The 21,980-nt window shown below is 61.4% G+C and overlaps 2 protein-coding genes across 3 annotated transcripts; one reads left to right on the plus strand and one right to left on the minus strand.

Moving 5' to 3' along the window:
- Positions 1-243: 243 nt before the first annotated feature.
- On the plus strand, positions 244-15,053 carry OBSL1 (obscurin like cytoskeletal adaptor 1). Its single transcript, XM_036386684.2, has 24 exons — positions 244-1,326; positions 2,091-2,360; positions 2,555-2,815; positions 3,147-3,452; positions 3,538-3,816; positions 3,913-4,188; positions 4,315-4,587; positions 7,050-7,322; positions 8,033-8,305; positions 8,592-8,867; positions 9,016-9,291; positions 9,381-9,656; positions 9,920-10,201; positions 10,897-11,172; positions 11,310-11,585; positions 11,670-11,936; positions 12,087-12,356; positions 12,439-12,705; positions 12,966-13,232; positions 13,582-13,694; positions 13,841-13,994; positions 14,095-14,256; positions 14,408-14,512; positions 14,641-15,053. Exons 1-24 carry the CDS (start codon positions 288-290, stop codon positions 15,051-15,053), a joined length of 6,930 nt encoding a protein of 2,309 aa, XP_036242577.1. The 5' UTR covers positions 244-287.
- Positions 15,054-15,435: 382 nt separating this feature from the next.
- TMEM198 (transmembrane protein 198) lies at positions 15,436-20,577 on the minus strand. 2 transcript variants are annotated; one of them, XM_036386951.2, is made up of 5 exons: positions 20,476-20,577; positions 18,353-18,603; positions 17,668-18,243; positions 17,226-17,434; positions 15,436-16,796 (listed from the first exon to the last, which is right to left on the minus strand). In XM_036386951.2, exons 2-5 carry the CDS (start codon positions 18,540-18,542, stop codon positions 16,650-16,652), a joined length of 1,122 nt encoding a protein of 373 aa, XP_036242844.1. In that variant the 5' UTR covers positions 18,543-18,603; positions 20,476-20,577; the 3' UTR covers positions 15,436-16,649. The 2 variants fall into 2 exon arrangements, with proteins under 2 accessions (XP_036242844.1, XP_036242843.1); XM_036386950.2 differs by having other exon boundaries at positions 17,244-17,434; positions 20,476-20,576.
- Positions 20,578-21,980: the final 1,403 nt, after the last annotated feature.

The raw sequence follows: 21,980 nt of genomic DNA on the forward strand, positions 1-21,980 counted from the left end.
TGTCACCTCTCCTGTTGCCTTGGGCTGGGAAATGCATGATTTGGGTGACTCGGGGGCAGATCCAGTGGGGCTGTTCTGCTCCAAATGAGGGTGATGCTCCTGAAGCAGGGGGTCCATGCTGGGGATTTGGCTCCAGGTGTGGGTCCCTCCTGGTTGGGGGCTCCACACTGGTCCATCTCTTTGATGAAGCCTGAGCCCCCACTCTAGTCTGTGTGTACGTCCCCCCAGGCTGATGGTCCCCACTGCTGCTCCAGCCAGCTGCCTGCCGTGACCCTGGGGAGCTGGTGATGGAGGGGTTCGGGGGAGCCCCCAGGTTCCTGGCCTATCCACGCGCCTTCACGGTCCGAAGTGGCACCAATGCGGTCCTGAGCTGCCAGATCGTGGGTGATCCCCAGCCAAGCATCCTCTGGGAAAAGGACAAGAATGCCATTGAGCCCTCGGGCCGTTTCCATATGGAGTCCAAAGGGGACCTGTACAGCCTGCTGGTGTCCTGTGCCACCCCCAAGGATAGTGGACTCTACGTCTGCAGGGCCAAGAATAGCGTTGGTGAGACTTACGCTGCCACCATGCTCAGGGTGGAGCCAGCGGAGCGGCGAGAGGAGGAGGGATGCTCAGGCAGCGTCGCACCTGCCTTCCTCATTGCCCCCTCCTCCCTGCGGGTGTGCCGGGGGGAGGACGTGATGTTCACCTGCAGGGTGTCTGGGCAGCCCTGCCCCGTGCTGGAGTGGGAGAAGGACGGGCACAAGCTCTCCGAACTCTTTGAGAGCAGCCACTTCGCAGTGGGGCAGAAACCGGAGGACTGGCACTTCCTGAAGCTGTTCAGTGCCCGGCCCCAGGATGGGGGAGTGTACGTCTGCCGGGCACGCAGCGGCTCCCAGGAGGCCCTGGCTGCTGCCGTGCTCCTGGTTGAGCCCCAGGCGCTGCCGGACGGGCTCCCCAATGGCTGCCCTGCCGATGGTGCCGAGGCACTGGCGGAGCGGCAGCGGTGGCGGCGGCACGCAGCGGGACGGCGCCTGGCACCGGACACCTGGGTGCCCAATGGCGTAGCGCCGGCCAGGGTGCCAGGGGCCAAGGCATTTGCCGTGAGCGCAGGGAAGCACGCCAAGTTTCGCTGTTACGTTACTGGCAAGCCCAAGCCAGAGATCATCTGGCAGAAAGATGGTGAACCCCTCGCTCCTGGCCGCAGGCATCTCATCTACGAGGACCGGGAGGGCTACTTCATCCTCAAGGTGCTGTACTGCAAACCTCAGGACCAGGGGCTGTACATGTGCACTGCTTCCAACACTGCTGGCCAGACCCTCAGCGCAGTGCAGCTCCAGGTGAAAGGTAGGAACACATCCAAGGAGTGTCAGAGGTGGCCGGGCCCTGGGGGGGCTCAGGGAAGTTTGTCTGGCAGGGGTGTGTCTGTGTGGGAGCACAGCATCTCTGGGCTCCTTCCTGCCCTGTGCAGCCAGGGTCACCCCAGGCTCCTCAGGACAGAGCTGTGGCCTGGAAGCAGGGGACGCTGGGCTTCTCCAGGAGCTGTGTCCTGGTCCATGTCTCTCTCCTTGCAAACAGAGGTGTGGCTTCTCAGGATGACTGCAGGTGTCCAGCCACAAACAGGGAAGAGGGACAGTGCCTTGGTGACAAATTCCCCTGGAAGTGCTGAGTGATTTTGGCAGCCAGCCCTGCAGGGCATGGCTCCAACAGTCTGCACTGGCAGCTGCCCAATTCCCCCCGAGCCATCCAGCCAGCTGGGGACAGCCGTGGCTGGGGTTACCCAGGAACTGGTGCAGCCCCTGCCTACACCCCACTGCTCCCCTCCACTGAGATGCCTGCTGCAGCATGCTGGCTTCCATGCTCCTGCATCCCCCAGAACTTCCTGCTGAGATACTGGAGGCATCCCTGTGTCTCCCCAGGCTGTGCCCTGGTCCTCCCTGCTCTGGGGGATGTCCTTGTCAGGGCAGTGTCTGTCTCATGCAAGCCAAAGGAGAGGGCAAAGGAGGGACAAGGGTTTGCAGCTCTTTGTGAGCTGGGAGCACCTTGAGCAAAGGGCTGACAGTGGATGCTGTACCCCACATGCCCTAAGCTCCTGTCTTTTCCTGTGGCAGAGCACCGGCTGCGGTTCCAGGTGCAGCTGGCAGACGTGGAGGTAGCAGAGCGGGAGGATGCAGTGCTGGAGTGCCAGGTGCCATTGGAGACCATCCCCACCTCCTGGTACCTGGAGGACAGGGAGCTGCAGCCCAGCCACAAGTATGTGATGGAGGAGCAGGGGGTGGTGCGGCGCCTGACCATCCGCGATGCCCGCATCGATGATGACGGCATCTACCTCTGCCAGATGAAGGACAAAGGACGCAGCATCGCCGAGGTCTCTGTCCGAGGTGGGCTCAGGCCACCGGTAGCACAGCTTTGCCTTCCTATTTCCCTCCTTGCCAGGATCCCCACTGCCCCCTGCATTTGCCTTCCCTCCATTTGGCTGGTGCCTGCTGCTGCCTCTCCTCCTCCTCCTCCTCTCCCACCTCAAAGAGCCCATCCCGGTTCCCAGAATTCCTCCCTAATATATCTCTTCCCATAGGGGTGATTGCAAAGCGGCTGCCACGGAAGCTGGATGTGATGGAGGGGGAGAACGCAGTTTTCTGTGTGGAGACACGGGATGTGGTGGAGGGCAGCTGCTGGAGCCGGGATGGGCTGCAGCTGCGGGAGTCACCCCGTACCGTGCTCAAGAGCTTCGGCAGGACACACCTCCTGGTGCTGGTGCATGTCACCCGCCAGGACGCGGGCATCATCTCCTTCACTGTCGGGGAGTCGCAGACATCCTCCCAGCTCCGAGTCAAGTGTAAGCTCCAGCCTTGAAGGGGTCCTGTGTCCTCTCTCCTGCCTGTTCAAGAGGGGTGATACAGAAGGGTTGATGGAATAGGCACCCTATATGCTGGGGCTGTGATGCTGCAATGTGTTTTCTGGGAAGGGGGCTTCGAGCTGGGCTCCAGGATCCCAGCTTCACAGGCACTCACAAACCCCTGTAGCCAGCAGCATGCTACATGGGAGCAGGACCATCCTCTCCATCAGAGAGAGAATCCCCAAAGAAACAGGCTGTGTATCCCCACTTAGCCCTTCTGCCACCCCACCTAGAGCCTCCCCAAGTAGGCAACCTGGGCTGTGACTTGCAGGTGTGAAGCACGACCCTCCGAGCGCACCGGTGGCAGCTGAGATGAGCGTGGTGGAGACTAACACGGCTCTGCTGACTTGGTGTCCCGCGCCTGATTCCCACCTCCGCCCTGCCGGCCACTACCTGCTGGAGCGTCGGGAGGCAGCGGGAGGGGACTGGGTGCAGTGCCTTGCCACCGACCTGCCCAGCAGCGTGCGGGTGCTGGGCGACAGCGTGCCCCGCGAGGCCGACTACTGCTTCCGCATCTCTGCCGCCAACAAGCACGGCAGGAGCAGCCCTGTGGAGTTCCCTGGATCTGTGCATCTTGGTGAGGAGTCAGGCTAAAGCTGGGATGTCGTGCCACAGTGTGCTGGCAGTCAGTGCCACTGAGGCTCAGTCCGACTGTGCTCCAGCCCCAGCAGCTCGTCTGGAGAGGGGTCTGCAGGACGCGTGGGTGAGGGATGGTGAGGATGCACAGTTTTCCCTGGAGCTGTCGGCTGCGGTGCATGGGTCCTGGTTCCTCAACGGTGCCAGGCTGGCTGAGGAGGAGGACGCGGGCGGCCGGTGCAGTGTACAGCACCGTGGGATGGAGCACTCGCTGCTGATCCGGGGAGCACAACTGGTTGACAGTGGGGCCCAGGTCACCTTTGTGTCTGGTGGTGTGCGGGACTCAGCTATCCTGCATGTGCAAGGTGATCAGGGCACTCACCCTGGAGTCCTACCAGGACCCCAGCAGCAGGGGGTGTCATGCTGGAGGATGCTTCTCACTGCTTCTCAATGTCTCTCAGCCCCACAGGTCCGCATCGCCCCAGTGTCTGAGGCTGAACGGCTCCGAAAAGTGCCAGCAGGGATGCCTGTGCTGCTGGAATGCCAGGTGTCCACCCCGGATGCCCCTGTCTGCTGGCTGAAGGATGGCAAGGCCGTGCCCCTGGATGATGTTATCGCAGTGCAGGCAGAAGGCTGCGTGCGGAGGCTGCTGCTCCGCTCAGCGTGTCCCTCAGACACTGGGGTGTACACCTGTGACACTGGGGATGATGCCGTGAGCTTTGTGGTGACCGTGACTGGTGAGCTGGGGACTGTGTGGGAGCCTGGCCCCTACCTCCTGATAGTGCTCCTGCCCTGCTTCTTGCCTCCACCATGTGGCTGAAAGCTGAGGCCAGTCATGCTGAGGCCCACGTTATCCCTGGCAGAGGTGCCGGTCAGGATCGTCAGCTCCAACGAGGAAGCCCCGCACACCTACATGGCTGGACAGCGTGTGGAGCTGTGGTGCCAGCTGTCCCGCCCAGCAGCCCCAGTGCGCTGGTACAAGGATGGAGAGGAGGTGGAGGTGGGCCAGAGCCTGGTACTCGAGCAGGAGGGACCACGGTGCAAGCTGGTGCTGCCCTGCGCTCAGACACAGGACACAGGGGAGTTTGTCTGTGATGCTGGTGGGGACTCTGCCTTCTACACCATCACTGTGGCAGGTGAGTGTGATGCAGGAGGGCTGGTAGGGTCACAGGGGGCTTTCTTTGCCAGAGCAGGATGCCACAATGCATGTGCTGGTGTCAGTATTGCTGTCACCTGCTGTGATGGGATACTTGTCAGACATGATCTTGCCAGGTGCTCACCAGCAGTTTGGTTGGTTGCTCTGCTGGGGTCCTTGTGGGACTCGGACCAGCTGCCAGAGGGAACAGCTCACTCAGCCTGTCTGAAACACTAGAGCACAGGAGAGCACCCAGCACCTCCACACCAGGGTGTTTGCCGGACTTCTGCCATGGCTAGTAACCAAGCCTTCCTCCAAGGTCCTAAAAATAGTGGGCCTGGCACCTGGCATGGGGTGACTCATGGATGGTCATTGCTCTGATGGACAGCGTTAATTGCTGACCTGAAAATTAGCAGTTGCCTGGAGACCGATGGCTGGGAGTTGTTTGCTGGCTGGGAGCAGGGCTCAGCACCCTGGGGCGGCTGCCCCGGCTGTGGAGCAGCTGCTGGCATCACTGCCTGGCAGAGGATAATGAAAGCTGAAAGCAAGTGAAAGGCTTCCCCTTGCTGGCCCCAAAACCCACATCCCACAACCACAGGAAGGCAAGCAGGGGCAGGGCTCAAGCCCAGTTGAAAGGTGATGTGACCACAGTGGTAAAGCCTCACTGTGGTGTTAACACATGGCAAAGGGCCAAACTTGATGGCCTAGGACGCAGGAGTGAAGATATGATGAGTGATAAGAGATGCTGAAGAGTCAGTGGAGTGGTGACTGCTAGGAGGGTGAGGAAGGGAGGGGGTTTTAGTGAGATAAAGGCAAAATTGCCAGTGGGAAGGACAGGCAGTGTGGGCTTTGGGAAGAGGCAAGAGTCGTGTGCTGTGTGGGAGTGCGGGGCATGGAGAGCTCTGCTTCCCTAGGCTGGGAGAGGGAACACCATCTGCTGAAGCTCAGCCTTTTGGCTGAGCAGCTTTGCATCACTTTGACAGAAGGGTCTTAGGGAGGCTGTCTTGGTTCAATCTGGATTTGGACATCAATGTCACCGGCAGGGCTGGGGGTGGGTGCCTGGAGGCTCAGGCTGACACCTCTCTGGCACAAGTGCCAGGCTGGCTGCTGCAGTCAAGCACTGCTGTGGCACGTTTGGGTTTCCCTGAGGCATCTCAGCTATCCCCCATCGGGCTGTTGTGGCACGTAGCCTGCCTGTCTCAAGCTCGGCTATCCCCAGCATCCTCTGGGTTTTCTATCAGCTGTTGAGCACTGGAGCTCCCTCAGAACTAGTGAGAGGCTGAGGCCAGAGCGATGCTGCCCGCTGAGGGCTGGCACATTATCCCCTCACTTCAGTGCTGCTCAGCACCTCCAGCTGCACTCCAGCAATGTGATTGCTTTTAGCAGGTCCAGGGAGAGAGGCGGCCGCCAGTGCTTTGATCAGGGGGCTGGGCGGATGCAGGCTCAGCGTGCGGCAGGTTAATCGCTGCAAACCGGCGCCGCACCGCTCCGCACTCTGCGGGGCAGCGCTGTGCACCTGCGCCTGGGCAGCACAGCTGGGAGCTGTCTGGGAAGCTTCCACCCCGACACCCAGCGTGGAGCAGATGAGGGCTGTGGAAGGGCAGGTAGTGCTTGTCCACCACTGTGGCCCAGAGCTGGCTGTACCTTGTGCCCGCACGGAGCCGTGGGTTCTGTGAGCACCAGAGTCGGGAGCAGCTAGGGCTGGCTGCAGTGTGCACAGCCAGACAGGCAGTGTTGGCTCTAGGTGGCATCCTGAACTTTCCCAGGAGAGAGGAGGGCTGGTCAGATAAAATTTCTGCTAGGAGCCCCTCTGTTTTTAGAGCTCTGACTCAATTCAGAGGGGCGGTGTGAGCAGTGGCACATATTTTATATAGCAAATTAATGGTGATTTTAGTGATTACTGCAATCTGGAATTGGGTCCTGGGTCCTGGTAAGCTGGAGGGATGGGGCTGCTGGCTGCAAGCAAACCACATTCCTGGGCCACAGCATAAGCAAATGTCAAGGCTGAGCCATGACAGAAGCACTGGCTGGCACCTGGTGGCCTCTGAAATTGGGAGATAGGCAGAGGGGAGGGCACCCCCTGGAAGAGCAGCTGCAGGGGCTGGTGCTGGCACCACAGACAGTGGTTATCAGTGCTGGAGCTTGCCTATGTGCATCCTCCCTCCACAACCTTCAGCTCCACCATAGGGAAAAGCAGGGCAGGTACCATGGGAGCAAGGGCACTGCAGCAATTTACAGCCAGTTCAAAGCCTGGTGCTCCTCCTGGTTGTAATATGTGAGAGAAGAGGGAGACCCAGGCACGATGGTCCAGAAGCTTGTGCTATGTAGAATGTAGATGATTGGTGCCTTCCAGCCTTAAAGCCAACAAATGGTGAAGCCATCATTCCACACAGGGCTGTGATGGCCACCATCACTGGCTCTGGTCCTTATGTCCTGGCTGAGCCCCATGTCTCTCCGTGACAGAGGAGCCGGTGAGGATTGTCAGCTCCAACGAGGGGGCCTCCCACACCTACGTGGCTGGACAGCGTGTGGAGCTGTGGTGCCAGCTGTCCCGCCCAGCAGCCCCCGTGCACTGGTACAAGGATGGGGAGGAGGTGGAGGCAGGTGAGAGCCTGGTGCTGGAGCAGGAGGGGCTGCAGTGCCAGCTGGTGCTGCCCTGCGCCCAGCCACAGGACACAGGGGAGTTCGTCTGTGATGCTGGCGAGGACTCTGTCTTCTACACAGTCACCGTGGCAGGTGGGTACAACAGACACCTACATCCCTCTCCCCCTTCTCCCTCTGCCCCAGCTCCTTGCTCACACTGTGGCTTCAGCACCTCAGTAGTAGTTCCTTGCCCATGCCCCTGGCTTGGAAGGGGATGTGGGCAGGAGCATACAAGCTGGTCTGTCTCCTCCCAGAGCTCTGTGTCACACTGCCCCCCTACACTCCAGAGCACAACCAGCTGCCTGCCTCTGGGTGATGCACCTCACACCCCAGCCCTGCTGTTCCCTCAGCTTGCAGCTACCAGCACTGCAGGGCTGGGATACCCATGGCCACTGCTGCCAGAGCAGGTAGGATGGGAGGCCAAGTGACACAAGGTCTTGGTCCTCTCAGCCCTGAAGGCCCACCTCACCCCAGTGATGGAGGCAGAGCAGCTCTAGGAAGTGCTAGAAGGCTGCCCTTGGTGTAGGAGTGCCAGGTGTCCTCTGCAAATGCCCCTGTCCACTGGCTGAAGGACAGGGAGGTCATGGTCCCAATGCAGGTCCTGGCCATCTGCTCAGAGGGATGCTCACAGAGGCTGCACATTGCTGCAGCTGCACTGCCTGACCCAGGGGGGTACATGTGCCGTGCCAGGGACGGTGCTGCCAGCTTCAGGGTGACCGTGAGCAGTGAGCTGCCCAGGGGATTCCTGTCCTCACGTGGGACTCACCCAGCAGCACAGCTGAGCCCTGCCATGTTCCCAGCAGAGGTACCAGTGAGGATTGTCAGTTCTAACAAGGAGGCCTCTCACTCCTACGTGGTCGGGCAGCGCGTGGAGCTCTGGTGCCAGCTGTCCCGCCCAGTGTCCCCCGTGCGCTGGTACAAGGATGGCAAAGAAGTGGAGGTGGGCGAGAGCCTGGTGCTGGAGCAGGAAGGGCTGCAATACCGCCTGGTGCTGCCCTGTGCCCGGATACAAGACACAGGGGAGTTCCTCTGCAATGCCAGCGATGCATCTGTCTCCTACTCCATCTTGGTGGCAGGTTGGTGGCACAGCAGGGACATCCTGGAAAGGGTAGCACTGCCCCATCTCTGTGCTCTAGGGTCCCCAGCCCTACTCCCTGCCCTCAGCATTGTGGAGGAGGGCATGCAGTTGCATCTCTGTGCCCCTTCCCCTGAGCAGTTCCAACCTCCTTGCCCTGGGGTGAGAGGATGTATCTTCCATACAGCCCCATGGGGACAGGGACACAGGTGACAGTAAATAGACACAGCAGAGCCAGGAGCAGAGCACTGAGCAGGTCTCACACTCTTCCTCTACACCCCCAACAGAGCCACCAGTGAGGATCCTGCAGCCTCCACAGCACTCACTGGAGCTGCTGGTTCAGGCACCGGGGTGTGTGGAACTGCGGTGCCAGCTCTCCGTGCCGGATGCTCCGGTGCACTGGTTCAAGGATGGGTTGGAGGTGGATGAGACCGATAACCTCCTGCTGCTGGTGGAGGGGGCCTGGCGCTGCCTCTTCATCCCCAAGAGCAGTGCAGAGGATGCAGGCGAGTACATCTGCGAGACCAAGGACGAGGCCGTCTCCTTCGATGTCAAAGTGTCAGGTCAGTGCTGATGTGGTTCTGGCCACCAGTGGGTGCCCATCCTCTGGGCCACACAGCACAGGAGCTTACCTGGGGCTGGCAGCAGAGGAGTGCCCAGGGCTGCGTTGTCCCTGCGCTGCTTTGTATCACAGACATGCCATACCTGCAGAGCCCCCAGTGAGGATCCTGCAGCCCTGCAGACCTGTCCCTGTCATGACGGTGTCCCCGGGGGAGACGGTGACACTGTGCTGTGAGCTGTCCCGTGCGGATACACCCGTGTGCTGGGCAAAGGAGGGTGTCAGGCTCGAGGCTGGGGGCGGCCTGGTCCTGGAGGAGGAGGGTGTCCATCACCGGCTGCTCATCCCTGCTGCCCAAGCTGAGCACTCTGGAAAATACACCTGTGCCACGGCCAATGACACAGTGACTTTCACCATCCAAGTGTTGGGTGAGCATGAGGGTAGGGAAGAGCCTGGTGTGGGCTGCTGGATGCACAAACCCCAGAGACCTCAGCTCTGTTGGTGCTGGATGCTGCAGATCCGCTGGTCAGGATCCTGGAGAAGGATGTTCTGCCAACCCACCGGCATTGCCAGGCCATGGAGGACCTGGTGCTGGAGGTGCAGCTCTCACACACCCATGGGGAGGTGAAGTGGTACAAGGACGGGGAGAAGCTGCAGGACACGGGGCGTGTGCGGCTGGAGGAGGACGGGGTGCGCCGATCCCTCGTGATCCTGGGTGCTACGGGCAAGGACGCTGGGGAGTATCTCTGTGACACTGGTGATGACAGCATTGTCTTCTTCATCACTGTAGAAGGTGAGCAGGAGGTCCTGGTGGGGATGGTAGGGGGAGAGGAGTGAGGTGGGTCTGTGGCTGCTGCCAGGGTGGTGTGAGGCTGGGCTGGGTGGCAGTGAGCACAGGGAGGCTGGTGGGGGGCACATGGGGAGTGGGCTGCATCTGTGTGGTGGCCCTGTGGAAACCCCTGTGCTGCTCAGCTGCAGCCAGAGGAGTCTGGACAGGGTCTGGCCATTGTGATGCCCAGCACAGGCTGCTTTTGTGGTGACAGCCCATCTCTCCAGTCCCAGAGCCACCGGTGACCATTGTGAGCAGCACGGGTGCCACGGCACATCTCTGCCTGGTGGCCGGGGAAGACCTGGTGCTGGCTTGTGAGCTCTCTCGGCCTGACGCCGTTGTGCGCTGGCTCCGGAATGGCCAGGAGGTGCATCCGGGTGAGCGGGTGCAGGTGGAGGCCCGCGGGGTGCTGCGGCAGCTCACCATCACTGGGGCACAGCTCGGCGACGCAGGGTGCTACATCTGTGACGCTGCCAGCGACCGCATGGTGACAAATGTGGAGGTGATGGGTGAGCTGGCTCAGAACCCAGGGACCCCCAGAATGGTGGGGTCGTGCCACAGACACAAGGGGAGGGGAAGCCTCTGTGACCTTGCTGATGCAGAGGCCGGGGTGGCAGCATGGCAGGGAAGGGTGGGAGCCCTGTCCCCAACCCTACAGGAGCCGTTGGTTAGAAAGAGACATGTCAGGGTCGTGGCGAGACATGTCCCTGCTGCCTCCCCCAGCCAGGGGCTGTTTAAATTTAGCCTTGGCTGGCTCCCAGGCGCCGCTCCTCCTGCTTTGGCTGCCAAAGGCTGAGCTCAGCCTGGACCCTTATCAGCTGGAGATGGAGGGCTGTGCAGGGTGGGAGGGGGCCTGTTGCAGGCGGGTGTCCTGGCTCCCCAGCAAGGTGTTCTGGGTGGGGGGCGTACAATGAAATTAATGGTCTCAACATGGCAGCTGTGCTGCCTGTACAGGGAGTGATGTGGGAGTGATGGGCTCTGCTGCTGTCCCTTCCCTGAGTGAACCCTGAGCTGCCAGACCTCTCCATCCTGCATGCCTACCCCTTGGGACCCCTGTCTAGTCCCACCATGACCCCCAGCCAGCCCCACAGCCCTTCTGCCAAACACTGAGGGATCACCCCTCCTCTTGAAGCAGTCCTATCCCTGCACTGCCCCACACTGTGGGGACATCCCTGAACCCTGCCTTGTCCCCTGTGCCCCTCAGCTCGGCCTGTGTGCATTGTCAACAAGGAGGAGGCTCAGAGCCCGCTGGAGGTGCAGGAGGGGGACAGCGTGACACTGGTGGCTCGGCTGTCCCCGGAGACAGCGGCAGTGCAGTGGCAGAAGGATGGACAGATGCTGTGCTCAGGTGGGCGGCTGCTGGTGTGCAGCGAGGGTCCCACGCGCAGCCTCACCATCAAGCAAGCAGAGCTGGGTGACGGTGGCATCTTCCTCTGCGACGCTGGTGATGATGAGGTGCATTTCACACTGCATGTGAAAGGTGAGCCTGGAGGTGTCCCGCGCCCATGCCAGGGGCAGGAGCAGTCTCATCCTGCCTCACACCGGGATGCTTGGCACCCCCACGCCATGCTGGTGCCACTGGCAGGGCCACAGCTGAGCCCAGTGCTCCTCCGGCAGAGGCACCCGTGCTGTTCGTGAACAAACGAGAGGAGCAGGAGAAGCTGCTGGTGCTGGAGGGCGGCAGTGCCGTGCTCTCTGCCATCACCTCCACGGAGCGATGCGATGTCACCTGGCTGGGCCCGCGGCAGGCAGCAGTGGCCGGCGAGCGCTGCGAGCTGCGCCGGGACGGCCGCGTGCACAGCCTCATCATCCACAACGTGGCCATGGAGGACGCTGGCACCTACACCTGCCTCTCCCCCCACGACCAGATGCAATTCGACGTGAACGTCCGAGGTGGGCGGCAGGGGGGCAATGGGGGTGCCCGGGGATCCCCCTGCAGCAGCAGCGGGTGCTGATATGGGGGGTTTGACTGTGCAGAGCTGCGGGTGAAGTTCCTGCGCGGGCTGTCGGACGTGCGAGCGCGGCAGGGCGAGCGGGTGGTGCTGTGGTGCGAGCTTTGCAAGGCGCGGGGCGACGTGGTGTGGCGGAAGGACGGACGGGTGCTGGCGCCTGGCCCCCGCCGGCAGATGACGGCAGAGGGACGGGAGCGGTCGCTGGTGCTGAGCCGCGTGGAGCCCGGGGATGCCGGCGAGTACTGCTGCGAGTCCAACGACGACCAGACCCTGGCGACGCTGACGGTGCAGGGTGAGCCCAAGGCTCCTCCACCACCTGGGGGACGCCTATTCCATGGGGGTGGTAGGGATGCTGGCACAGTGATGCCAGGATTGCAGGAATGCTCAGCGTCTCTACATGACGGGGGGTCCCCTATGCCGTGCCCTAACAACCTGGCTGTAGTCCCCAGGGTGGTGGAGATCATCATGGAGCTGCAGAACCTGACAGTGCTGGAGGGGGAGGATGCCACCTTCAAGTGCCTGGTATCCCCCGAAGATGTGGCTGTGACATGGCAGCTGAATGGCCAGTCCGTGGTCCCCAGTGAGCGTCTGCTGGTGACAAGGAGTGGGCTGTGCCACAGCCTCACCCTCCGGCAGTGCCAGACCGGTGATGCAGGCACTGTGACAGCCAATGCCGAGGGGCTGGTGAGCACAGCTCGGCTGAGTGTACAAGGTGAGGGGGAAGAACAAAGCTGGGGCTCAGCCCAAGACACAGCCCTGGGGCCGGCTGCTGACCCAGCACATGGGCCATGCAGAGGCACAGGTGCTGTTTGTGCGGAAGCTGCAGGATGTGGTGGCAGAGGAGCAGGGGGACGTGTGCCTGGAGGTGGAGGTGAGCCACGAGGCTGCCGAGGTGCAGTGGCTGAAGCAGGGCATCCTCCTTCAGCCGGGCAGCAAGTACCAGCTGCAGGAGTCAGGGTGCCGGCGCACCCTCACCATCTGCTGCCTTGGCCCCGCTGACCGCGGCACCTACCGCTGCGAGAGCCTGCACGACCGCACGCAGGCCAAGCTCCACGTGGAGCGTGAGTACAAGGCTGGGGATGGGGATGGAAGGCAATGGGGCTGGGAATGGGGACAGCGAGGGCACCCATTGCTGCTGCAATGGGAGCATGTGGGCAGAGCTGGTACTTGCTGGAAGGGGTGCTCAGAGAGGTGGGTGTGTGGGCAGGGGTGGGAGTCCGGTACAAACAACTAGATTTAGACAATCCAGCAAGCACAGACTGGGATGCCAGGGGCTCTGCGGTGCAGCAGACACCTACTCACAGACATGGGTCCCTCACAGCCCGGAAGGTGTCGATCCGGACACCACTGACAGATGTGGAGACCTTCGAGAAGGAGACGGCCACCTTTCACCTGGAACTGTCTCACCCTGGCGTGACCGGGGTGTGGACACGGGACGGCATCCGGGTGAAGCCCAGCAGTACGTGCCGGATCAGTGCCACAGGCTGCGGGCACAGCCTGACACTGGAGAGGCTTGCACTGGAAGACTCAGGCACCGTCACCTTCACTGCTGACACTCTGCGCTGCAGCGCCCATCTGCGGGTGCGGGGTACGATCCCTGGGGCAGGCTGGGGGTGGGTGGCACTGGCGCTGGCACACCGGGAGACACCGAGGCTGAGCTGGGCCACCCTGGGCACATGTGTCCTCCTGTCCTCAGCAGGGGTAATATAGTGCTGGCAAGTGTCCCCCTGTCCTCAGGGAGGAGATGTGAACTGAGCAGTGGGGACACCTGGCCAGGGTCTGGGTCCAGAGCCAGCTGGAACACCACTCATGAGTGCTTGCCCATGGGTGGTGCCACTCTCACCCCATGCTGAAATGGCACAGCTACTCTTCCCTGCAGCCCCAAATCCATGCCTTTGTCCAATCAAGCCTTCCTGTCCTGTGTCCTGCCTCCTCAGAGCCTCCAGTCACCATGGTGAAGGTCCCACGAGACCTGGGGGTCCCAGAGACGGGAGTCGCCAGCTTCGAGTGTGAGCTGTCTCGTCCCAATGCAGAGGTGAAATGGTTCAAGGTGAGGGCTCACCCTTACCCCCTCCAGCAGCACCTGGCTGTGTCCTCCTCCTTGTTTTGTCCCCTGGCCACTGCCCTCCCTGCCAGGGCTGCAGACAGAGCAGAGAGGCCAAAGCAGTGGGGTGTTGCCTGTTTGCTATCGTGCAGGACGGGCAGGAGCTGCGGCCAGGGCCCAACTGCCGCATCTACTCGGCGGGACGGCGCCGCATCCTGCAGCTGAGCCGCTGCGAGCTGACCGACACCGGCAGCTACACCTGCGATGCAGGTGACTGCCGCGCCTCTGCCATGCTGCACGTACAGGGTACGGTCACCCAGCTCCCAGCAGTGTGTACACCCCCAAACTCTGCGCTGCCTGCTCCCCTCATCCTTGGCTGCCCTGGCACCCTGTCCATTACCTGCAGAGCGCCAGGTCCACATTGTGCAGGAGCTGCAGGACGTTCAGGTCCGGGAGGGTGACAATGCAGTCTTCACCTGTGAGGTGTCACATGGGGATGTGAAGGGCGAGTGGTTTCGGGATGAGGAGAAGATCAAGGTCTCCAGCACAGTGAAGATACGGCAAGAAGGTGGGGATGCAGGTGGCTCCACAACGGGTTTGGGGCTGGGATAGGGCAAATTCAAGCAAGAGGAGTTTGTGTAGACAAAGGGGGGTCCCTGCCCCCCTGCTCACTATGGGTGTGCATTGCTGTCACCTTGAGCCAGCCTCTCTCTCCCCAGGGACCCGGCATTTCCTGCTGTTCTGTGGTGTGCGCCCTGAGGACAAGGGACTCATCCGCTTCACAGCCAGGACAGTCACCTCGGAGGCCAATCTGCAGGTGGAAGGTACCAGTACAGGCTGCGAGGTCTGGCTGGGCTCCAGCACCAGGGCTGGGGTGTACCAGGTCAGCTTGCGGCGTCCCCATGGAAGCCTGCTCACCCCATGGTGCTGACGCCCTGCCCCCATCTACCAGCACTGCCAATCCGGATTGTGAAGCCACTGCGGGACAAGACGGTGCTGGCGAGGCACAAGGCGACACTGGAGTGCACCGTGTCCCACGCCCGGGGCCGCGTGCGCTGGCTCCGTGGGGACACCGAGATCTTTGCCGGTGACAAGTATGAGATCTGCAACCTAGACTGCTACCGCACACTCATCATTCACCGCGTGGGCCCCGAGGACGAGGACTCGTACACCTGTGATGCCTTCGACGACCGCTCCACTGCCCGGCTCCTTGTGGAGGGTGAGTGGGCACCTAAGGGACACCGCAGGCAGCTGCCAGTGCTGCTGTGCCGTGCCCCTGTCCCCCACTGCTTGCAAGAGTCTGAGTGCTGGGCTGGAGGCAGCAGGTTGATACAGGGCCAGGGGTCTGTTCCTCCTTGTCTGTGACACAACTTTTGGGTGGCCCAACTGTTCTTGCAATGCCCCAGCTCACTCTGACTCCCATTGTTCCCACAGGGAGCTAGAAGCCAGGATGCAGTTCTCAGGGCCTGCATGCAAACTGACAGATGCCACTGCTGAGAGATGGGGTCATGCTCCCCCTGGCATAGACAGACACACGGACACCATCCCCAGCCTGCTCCAGCCTCAGGGCTCTGCATTAAACAGCCTTTTTTTCTGACATGGCTTCTTCCACACCAGCAAGCTGGGGTCTCATTAAGAGAAAAGTGGTGGCATCACTCTACATCCTGCTCAGCACCCCTGGAAGCCCGGCCCTCTGGGCCACCCTCACCCCTGCCCCCCCCACAGCCCTTGGCTTTGCACGCCAGACTCCGAAAGGCTCTTTACTGTGTGGCCGAGGCCTCGACAGCGTTTGGCACATTTACAAAAGAGACTGAAAAGGGGGATGGCAGCACAATGCTGCGGGAAGGGGGTGCCTGGCAGAAACATGCAGTTCCTGGGGCAGCGGGGCCAGCTGGGCTGGGCTGGGGGGGTTCCCAAAGCAGAGGGCTCCCCAGTCCAGTCTCACCACCATCCTGCCTGCCTGGCCATGGGGAAATCCTGGCTCACTCTGTAATAAGTTAATACAAATCACAGCAAGAGAAATATATACAAGGCGTGAGCCTCTGCCCGCAGCAGTGCTCTGGGCAGGGGCTCCTGCCCTGCCCTGCCCCAGGGTCCCCCGGCCACTATAAAAATCCAGTCGCCAACAAAACAGCGACAGTCTCTGATGCTGCAGGGGTCCCCGCATCCCTGAGGGAGCCCAGCCTTTGCCCAAAGGCTGGAGCCAATGTCCTGTCTCCCATCAAAACATTTTGTGGGGGATGCACCCTGCCAGCGCAGCTCCTGCTGGACAGGCACCAATTGCCAGCATCACCTTGGGAACCACCTGGCCGTGGCAGTCTCTGCCCCAGGACCACCCCGGTCCAGCTTGGGAAAAAGGAGTGGCAAGCCGCTCTGGGGTGTAGGGAGGGTGGCTAGGGCAGGAGGATCTTCTGAGGAGGCAGGTTTTGGGAAGCACTGCCTGGGAGCTGCTCTTGGGGACAGGGTGGGACAGGGCTCACATGCTCAGGGGATTCCCTGCTGGGAAAAGGGCATGGGACCTGCTCTTTGAGGAAGGGACATAGGGGACAGGCACTTGGGGAGTTGCTGGGGGTGCAATGGGGTGGGGAGCTGCTCCTGGGAAGGGGAGGGACTCAAATATGGGGAAACGTTAAGATGCAGGATGAGCGTGCCCGGGCCATAGGGTAATGCACAGCAGTGGGGGCTTGGGGACCCACCACCCCAGCAGAGCCACTCGCACTGCACGTCCATGGGTTCTGGTCCTTGGGCTGAGTCCCTGCCAAAGGGCTTCCCCAGCACCTTTGGGCCCCACTGGCAGCTGGGGCCTCCCCAGACAAGTCCCATGTGTCTCCAAGAAGGGTTTCCATCTGCAGCCCCAAGCTGCATGTGGCCACTTGGGGCCGAGGACAAAGCCCTGCCTGTCTCAAGGGTTCTGTCAGAGCAGGCTGGGGTGCTGGTGTTGCTCGAGGTCACTGGGTTGGCTTATACCCTCACAGCAGGGCCAGAGCCCGAGGTGAGGGGCACGGTGGAGCTGCAGTCATAGTCCAGGTCCACCACGGCATGGGAGCTGGCAATGAGGCTGTTCAGTGACGGTCCTGTCTGCCGCTCTCGGAAACTCTGGATGTAGCTCTGTGAGAGAGGAACAGAAAGTGAGGGGGGCTCTGCTCCTGGACCCCTCCACCCCATCCTAAATGCTGCTGCAGCCCCCCTCCCTGCCCCCTCCCAAAAACAACCCAGTGAAATCCCCAGTACTTGGGCCCTGCAGTGGCTGGCCACAGCAGGGAGCACAGCCTTATCCCTCCCCTGGGCATTTTGCACCTTGCCTACTGCTTATTTCTGCTATGCCAACAGTGCTCTTGGCCAGCAGTTTTCATTTGCTTGAAAAGGCTGAAGTGCTCCATGGTAGGAATGGCCCATTCCAACTTGAGTTGCTCAGTCCCTGGGACACCCTAGTCTCATCCCTTGAGGAGCTCAGATGTTAGCTGGTGCCTGGCACCTCTCCATGCCCCAGCCCCCCGATGCGAAGGAATGAGTGTGGAGACTGGGGGAGATCTCTACCCTGGCTGCGGGACTCACGGGGGAGAGCACGTCCCCATCAAAGCGGCGCACAGGGTTGGGCTTGCGGCGGTAAGCAGGCTCGGGGGGGTGGGCTTTGTGCTGGTGGGGTGGGGGGTGGTGGGGTCTCCGCTTCTTCTTCTTCTCCTTTCGGTCTTCCCGCTGCTTGATGCGCATCAGCTGCACGCGGCGCTGCTGCCGACTGATGATCACTGTGGAGCAAAGTGGCCTGTGAGCACTGGGGAGCACATCCAAATGATCCCCACAGCCAAACCAGCACCAGCTTTGTGCAACCAGGTCTCCCTTGGGTGGTGTGCCACCACAGAGTCCTGAACCCCATATCTCATCTTGTGAACCCCATGCTGGAAACATCCACCCCGGTTTCCAGGTTCCCAGTTCCTACACTCACCCTGTGCCATGCCCATCTGCCCCACTACCCACACACCTTCTGTATGGGAGTAGCCCTCGGCTGTGACCTTCCACTGGACCAGGACACCCAGTGTGGTGAGGAGCGGCCAGATGCCCAGGATGACCCAGCTGTACCAGCACACGGGGCGAGCAGGGGCCACCTTGATGCGCTCATAGATGTACTGCACCAGGAGGAAGAGCTCGATGAAGTAGTCGACAGTGACGGTCATGATGGCGCTGCCGAAGACGGCGGTGGAGAGGGTGGTGAAGAAGCGCTGCCACTGCAGTGTGAGGACAGCAAAGAGCATGCCCACACCCAAGAGCAGTGCGATGGGGATCCACACCGTTGGTGGGTGGTAGAATTGCTCCATCACCACCAGCGTGGCCACCGCCAGCAGCAGCCCCAGGAGCAGCCCCACCATGAAGAGGCCAACGCTGCGCACCAGCATGGTGACCAGCCCACACAGGACTCCAATGCCCAACCCAATGCCCACTGAGGCCTCCACGCTCAGCTGTGTGTCCAGCACCCGCTCCTTGTAGCACAGCATGAAGATGATGATAGAGCCGAACATCAGCCCCGTCAGGAACATGACAGCCTTGAAGCAGCGGTAGCCTGTGGAGAGACCACCATAGTCAGGGAGACCACCATGGCCAGCACCCCCCAGCTCCCCTCTCCCCTTCTCCCCACTTGCCCCACCAGCAGTTGGGCTGGCCTGGCTCACCGAAGAAGCAGTAGATGATGCCAAAAAGGCAGCACATGGCGCACACCACTGAGGGCACCACCTGGTAGCGACGCTCAATTTCCTGCTGGCAGCTGTGCCCCCACTCCTGGCCTGGCTCGTGCGGCAGCAGCTTGAACCGCAGCGTCTGCACAGTTGCAGTCATGGCTCTGGGGACTCCTGGGAGAGGCATCAAAATCTCCACTCCTGCCTCATAGCCCACCAGCAGAACTGTGTCCTGGCACCCGCCCCACCTGGTGGGAGAGAGACAAGGAGAATGGAGGAACTGGTGGCACATGCCCGGCAGCCATCCCACCACTCACCACTGGCTACCAGAAATCCTGCTCTGTCCCCCCACTATGTGGGTAGGAACAGAGGGAATGGGGGAACAGCCTCATCAGTGGGGGTGCAGACTGTCACCCAACCTGTGGCTGAAGGGATGTGCTGTCCCCAGAGAGTCTGCCTGTATCCCTGGGAGCTTCGTGTCGCTTAATAATTTGTCTGTGACTTCAATTTCCTGCCCATGCCTCTCCGGTACCCTTTCCCTGTTCGATTAATAGGAGACTTCCACAACTTGGTATTTTCTGCCTGTGAAGTAATTATGCTCAGTAATTAAGTCACCCCTCAGTCTTCTATTTTTATAGGCTAAACAGATTGAGCTCTTTAAGCTTGTACTCCAAGGCATTTTCTCCAATCCTCTAATCATATTTCTGGCTATTTTTCATCTCTGTTCCAGCTCCCACTGTCCTTGTAAAAACAAATTGGGCCTTCACACTAGATCTAGCCCTCCCATAGCAATCCATGGGGCTGGAAGGGCACCAGCTGTAGCTGGCACTGCCCCTTATCCAAGGGCTCACCCGTAACACTGTGGCTATGCTGGGATGCTGAGCAAACAGTTACCAGGCCCCCTGCAGCGCCTACACAGATGGAGGGGTCATAATCCCCTGCAAAGACTGATCCAGCTTCAGTTTAAACCTAATTACAGTGTCCGTCTGCATGCTCCCACCTGGAGCCAGTTCCATCACCCCTTCACTCCCCTAGTCCCTTTACAGGCTCAGTTGGTTTAGAATGGGTTTATTGTCACAAATTGTCCCCAGGCCAGCATCACTCCTTTCAAGTGCCAAGTTTATGCGGCCAGTTCAGGACAGCTCACAAAAACAGCGCTCTGGGAAGGAGCTGGGAAGAGGGCAAAGGCTGCAGGCATGGCTTCCTGTTGCCCAGCACCTTGCTGCTGCCCAGACAGGCTCCACTGGCATCTCATCCCTTGCCGACAACCTCCTTCCTCCCTTTGGCTGGGGAAGGCAACACCAGCCACGGCAAATCCCCGTGGGGAAGTCGAGCACAGAGCCTAATCCCAAGGAAGCAGGCGGGTAGGGAGTGGGCAGCCAAGCGCTGGGCCTCTTCTCGAGCCCGCGGGGGGACGCTAAGCAGGATTGGACTTTACCCGCAGAGCCCAGGCGCGACGCTCCGGCCCTGCTGGGGATGGGCGATGGTGTGTGCAGTGAGAGCAGGGCTCTGCCGACCCGGGGCACCGGGGATGCGGCATGGCAGGGCTGGCCGGCCGCTGCGGGGATGCCATGGGCCGCACGGGCTGCGGGGCAGGGCTGCGGGCAGCGGTGCGGGCGGCTCGCGGCGCCCATTGGCGCGGGCACTGTTGCTAGGGGAGCCCAGCGCCTGCTCATTGGCGCCGGGACTTACCCACCTGCTGCCGCCCGCCCCGGGCCCCCGAACCCCCTCCCTTCCCCGCAGGCCACAGCGCGGCGGAGGCCGAGAGCAGCGCCCGGGGCACAGCCCCGCTGCGGCGCCCCCATCGTCGCCCCCCGGCTGGGCCCCGCTGCACCCGCCGGGCTGCCGGGCCCCGGGCCGGGCGCGGCGTTGCCGAGCGACGGCCGCAAAGGCCGCCGGGGCGCGGGGCCGCTCCGCCCCTCTCTTTGTTCGGGGCGGGGGTCCCGGGGGCGCTACGGCGGGTTCCCCGCACGCCCATCCTGGGCTCCGCGCTCGCTCCGCCGGACGACGGAAGGATCGGGAACCGGGTGCCCCAGCCCTTCCCCCGAGGGGTCCGGCGCGTCACCCGCCGGCCGGATCCCCTCGTGCTTCCCCCCCTCTGCCGCTCCGCCCGCTCCCACCTGCGCTCCCGGCGCGGCAGCGGCGGCGGCCCCGCGGCGCCCGGCGCTCCCGGCGCTCCCGGCGCTCCCGGCCGCGGACCCCGCGCATGGTGGCGGCGCGGCCGCCGCGCGGTGCTGAGCGGACAGCTCCGCTGACGTCACCGCGCCGTCACCGCGCGCCGGGGGCGGGGCCCCGGAGGCGGGGCGGGGCCTCTGCAGGGGGCGGGGCTGAGGTGGGGTAAGTTGGGGGTGCACTGGGGTGCCCATTGGGGGTACACTGGGGTGCCATGCCCTGTGCCGGGGCCGCAGCCCGAGGTTGTGTGTGCGCGCGCGCATTGTGGCACAGCACACCCCGCGCTGGGCCATGTGTGCCATGTGCTGGGTGTGCAGCGGCTGCGAGGGCTGCAAGACCCTCGGCACTGTGTGCAGGGACAGAGCAGTACAGGGTGCCGAGGTATGGATGTGGGCACTGCAGGATAATCTTGTATCAGGTGGGACCTGACAGTGCAGTGTGCCAGGGCCATGGGGACTGGAGTGCCTGCGTTCAAGAGGGGCAAATGCACATGTCAGGGGTATCTGGAGCAGCTGCCGACCCGTCCCCCATGAGTGGATGAGAGATACAGCCATGGCAAGCAGGTGGGGGGACATGGTGCTCTGCAGAGGCAGAGCTCTCTGGAGCTGGCACCTCCTGGCTGTAGTGCCTAGGGACCCCCGGGAAATCCTGGCACACAGAAGACTGTTGGCAGCAGCTGCCGTTCCCTCTGGCAGCCCCTTCCCAGCCCCTGCCAGCACTGGGGAGACAAAGGCGGGAGCTGCAGCTGGCAGGGGGCTGAGAAGGGGCTGCTGGAGGAACGGCACTGCTGCCTTCCTGCTGCTTCCCTACAGAATCTTCCAGGGCCGCCAGGCATGGGGACCCTGGGCTCAGCCACTGCCAAGCAAGCCCTGGGGAGGTGTGTGCTCTGCCCTCAGCTTCCCATGCATGTTTCCTGAGCTCAGACTGTGGAAACTTCATTACTTTCTCTGATCTGCACCTCTATCTGAATATAAGTTCAGATCAACAGGGTCATTTCAGAATGAAACCTCTCATCACTTGCATAAAATGATCTGGGTTTGTGTAAGGTGGCTAAAGTTAAATATTCTAACCAATAAAAGAAATCAAATACATCTATTTCTAATGCATTTTGCTATGTACAGAAAACAGGATACTTTGGTTTTTTGATCATCACAACTGTTTTTTGACCTCTGTGCATGGAAGATCTCTGTTCCTTTCTTAGCTCTGCATCTTTTTTTCCTTTTGGTATCTCCTCATCCCATTGCGTTCTCTCTGATTCTACTTTTTATATGTTCTTCATTAAACTGCCATCCACGTGACTGCTTTTGCCTATTGCTTGTCTTGGTCTATTCAAGAGTAAAAAGGCCTATGAAAAGCAGCCGGGCTTGGATGATGGTGTAGTATCTCAGGGAGGTGGGATGCTGCCAACTGCTTTCCGATGAAAACAGGCTGCTTTGTTTCAGAAAATGAAAGA

Source organism: Molothrus ater, chromosome 7 (genome assembly GCF_012460135.2).
Source record: "Molothrus ater isolate BHLD 08-10-18 breed brown headed cowbird chromosome 7, BPBGC_Mater_1.1, whole genome shotgun sequence".
NCBI classification, from domain to species: Eukaryota; Metazoa; Chordata; class Aves; order Passeriformes; family Icteridae; genus Molothrus; species Molothrus ater.

Bases quoted from the DNA above. Each gene is read 5' to 3' on its own strand.
- OBSL1 (XM_036386684.2), top strand. From the start codon at position 288: ATGGAGGGGTTCGGGGGAGCCCCCAGGTTCCTGGCCTATCCACGCGCC. The intron at 1,327-2,090 runs GTAGGAACACAT...TTCCTGTGGCAG, and splicing joins AGTGCAGCTCCAGGTGAAAG to AGCACCGGCTGCGGTTCCAG. The intron at 13,695-13,840 runs GTGAGGGCTCAC...GCTATCGTGCAG, and splicing joins CAGAGGTGAAATGGTTCAAG to GACGGGCAGGAGCTGCGGCC.
- TMEM198 (XM_036386951.2), bottom strand. From the start codon at position 18,542: ATGCCTCTCCCAGGAGTCCCCAGAGCCATGACTGCAACTGTGCAGACG. The intron at 18,244-18,352 runs GTGAGCCAGGCC...GTCTCTCCACAG, and splicing joins CATCATCTACTGCTTCTTCG to GCTACCGCTGCTTCAAGGCT. The intron at 16,797-17,225 runs GTAGAGATCTCC...CCTCTCTCACAG, and splicing joins CCGTGAGTCCCGCAGCCAGG to AGCTACATCCAGAGTTTCCG.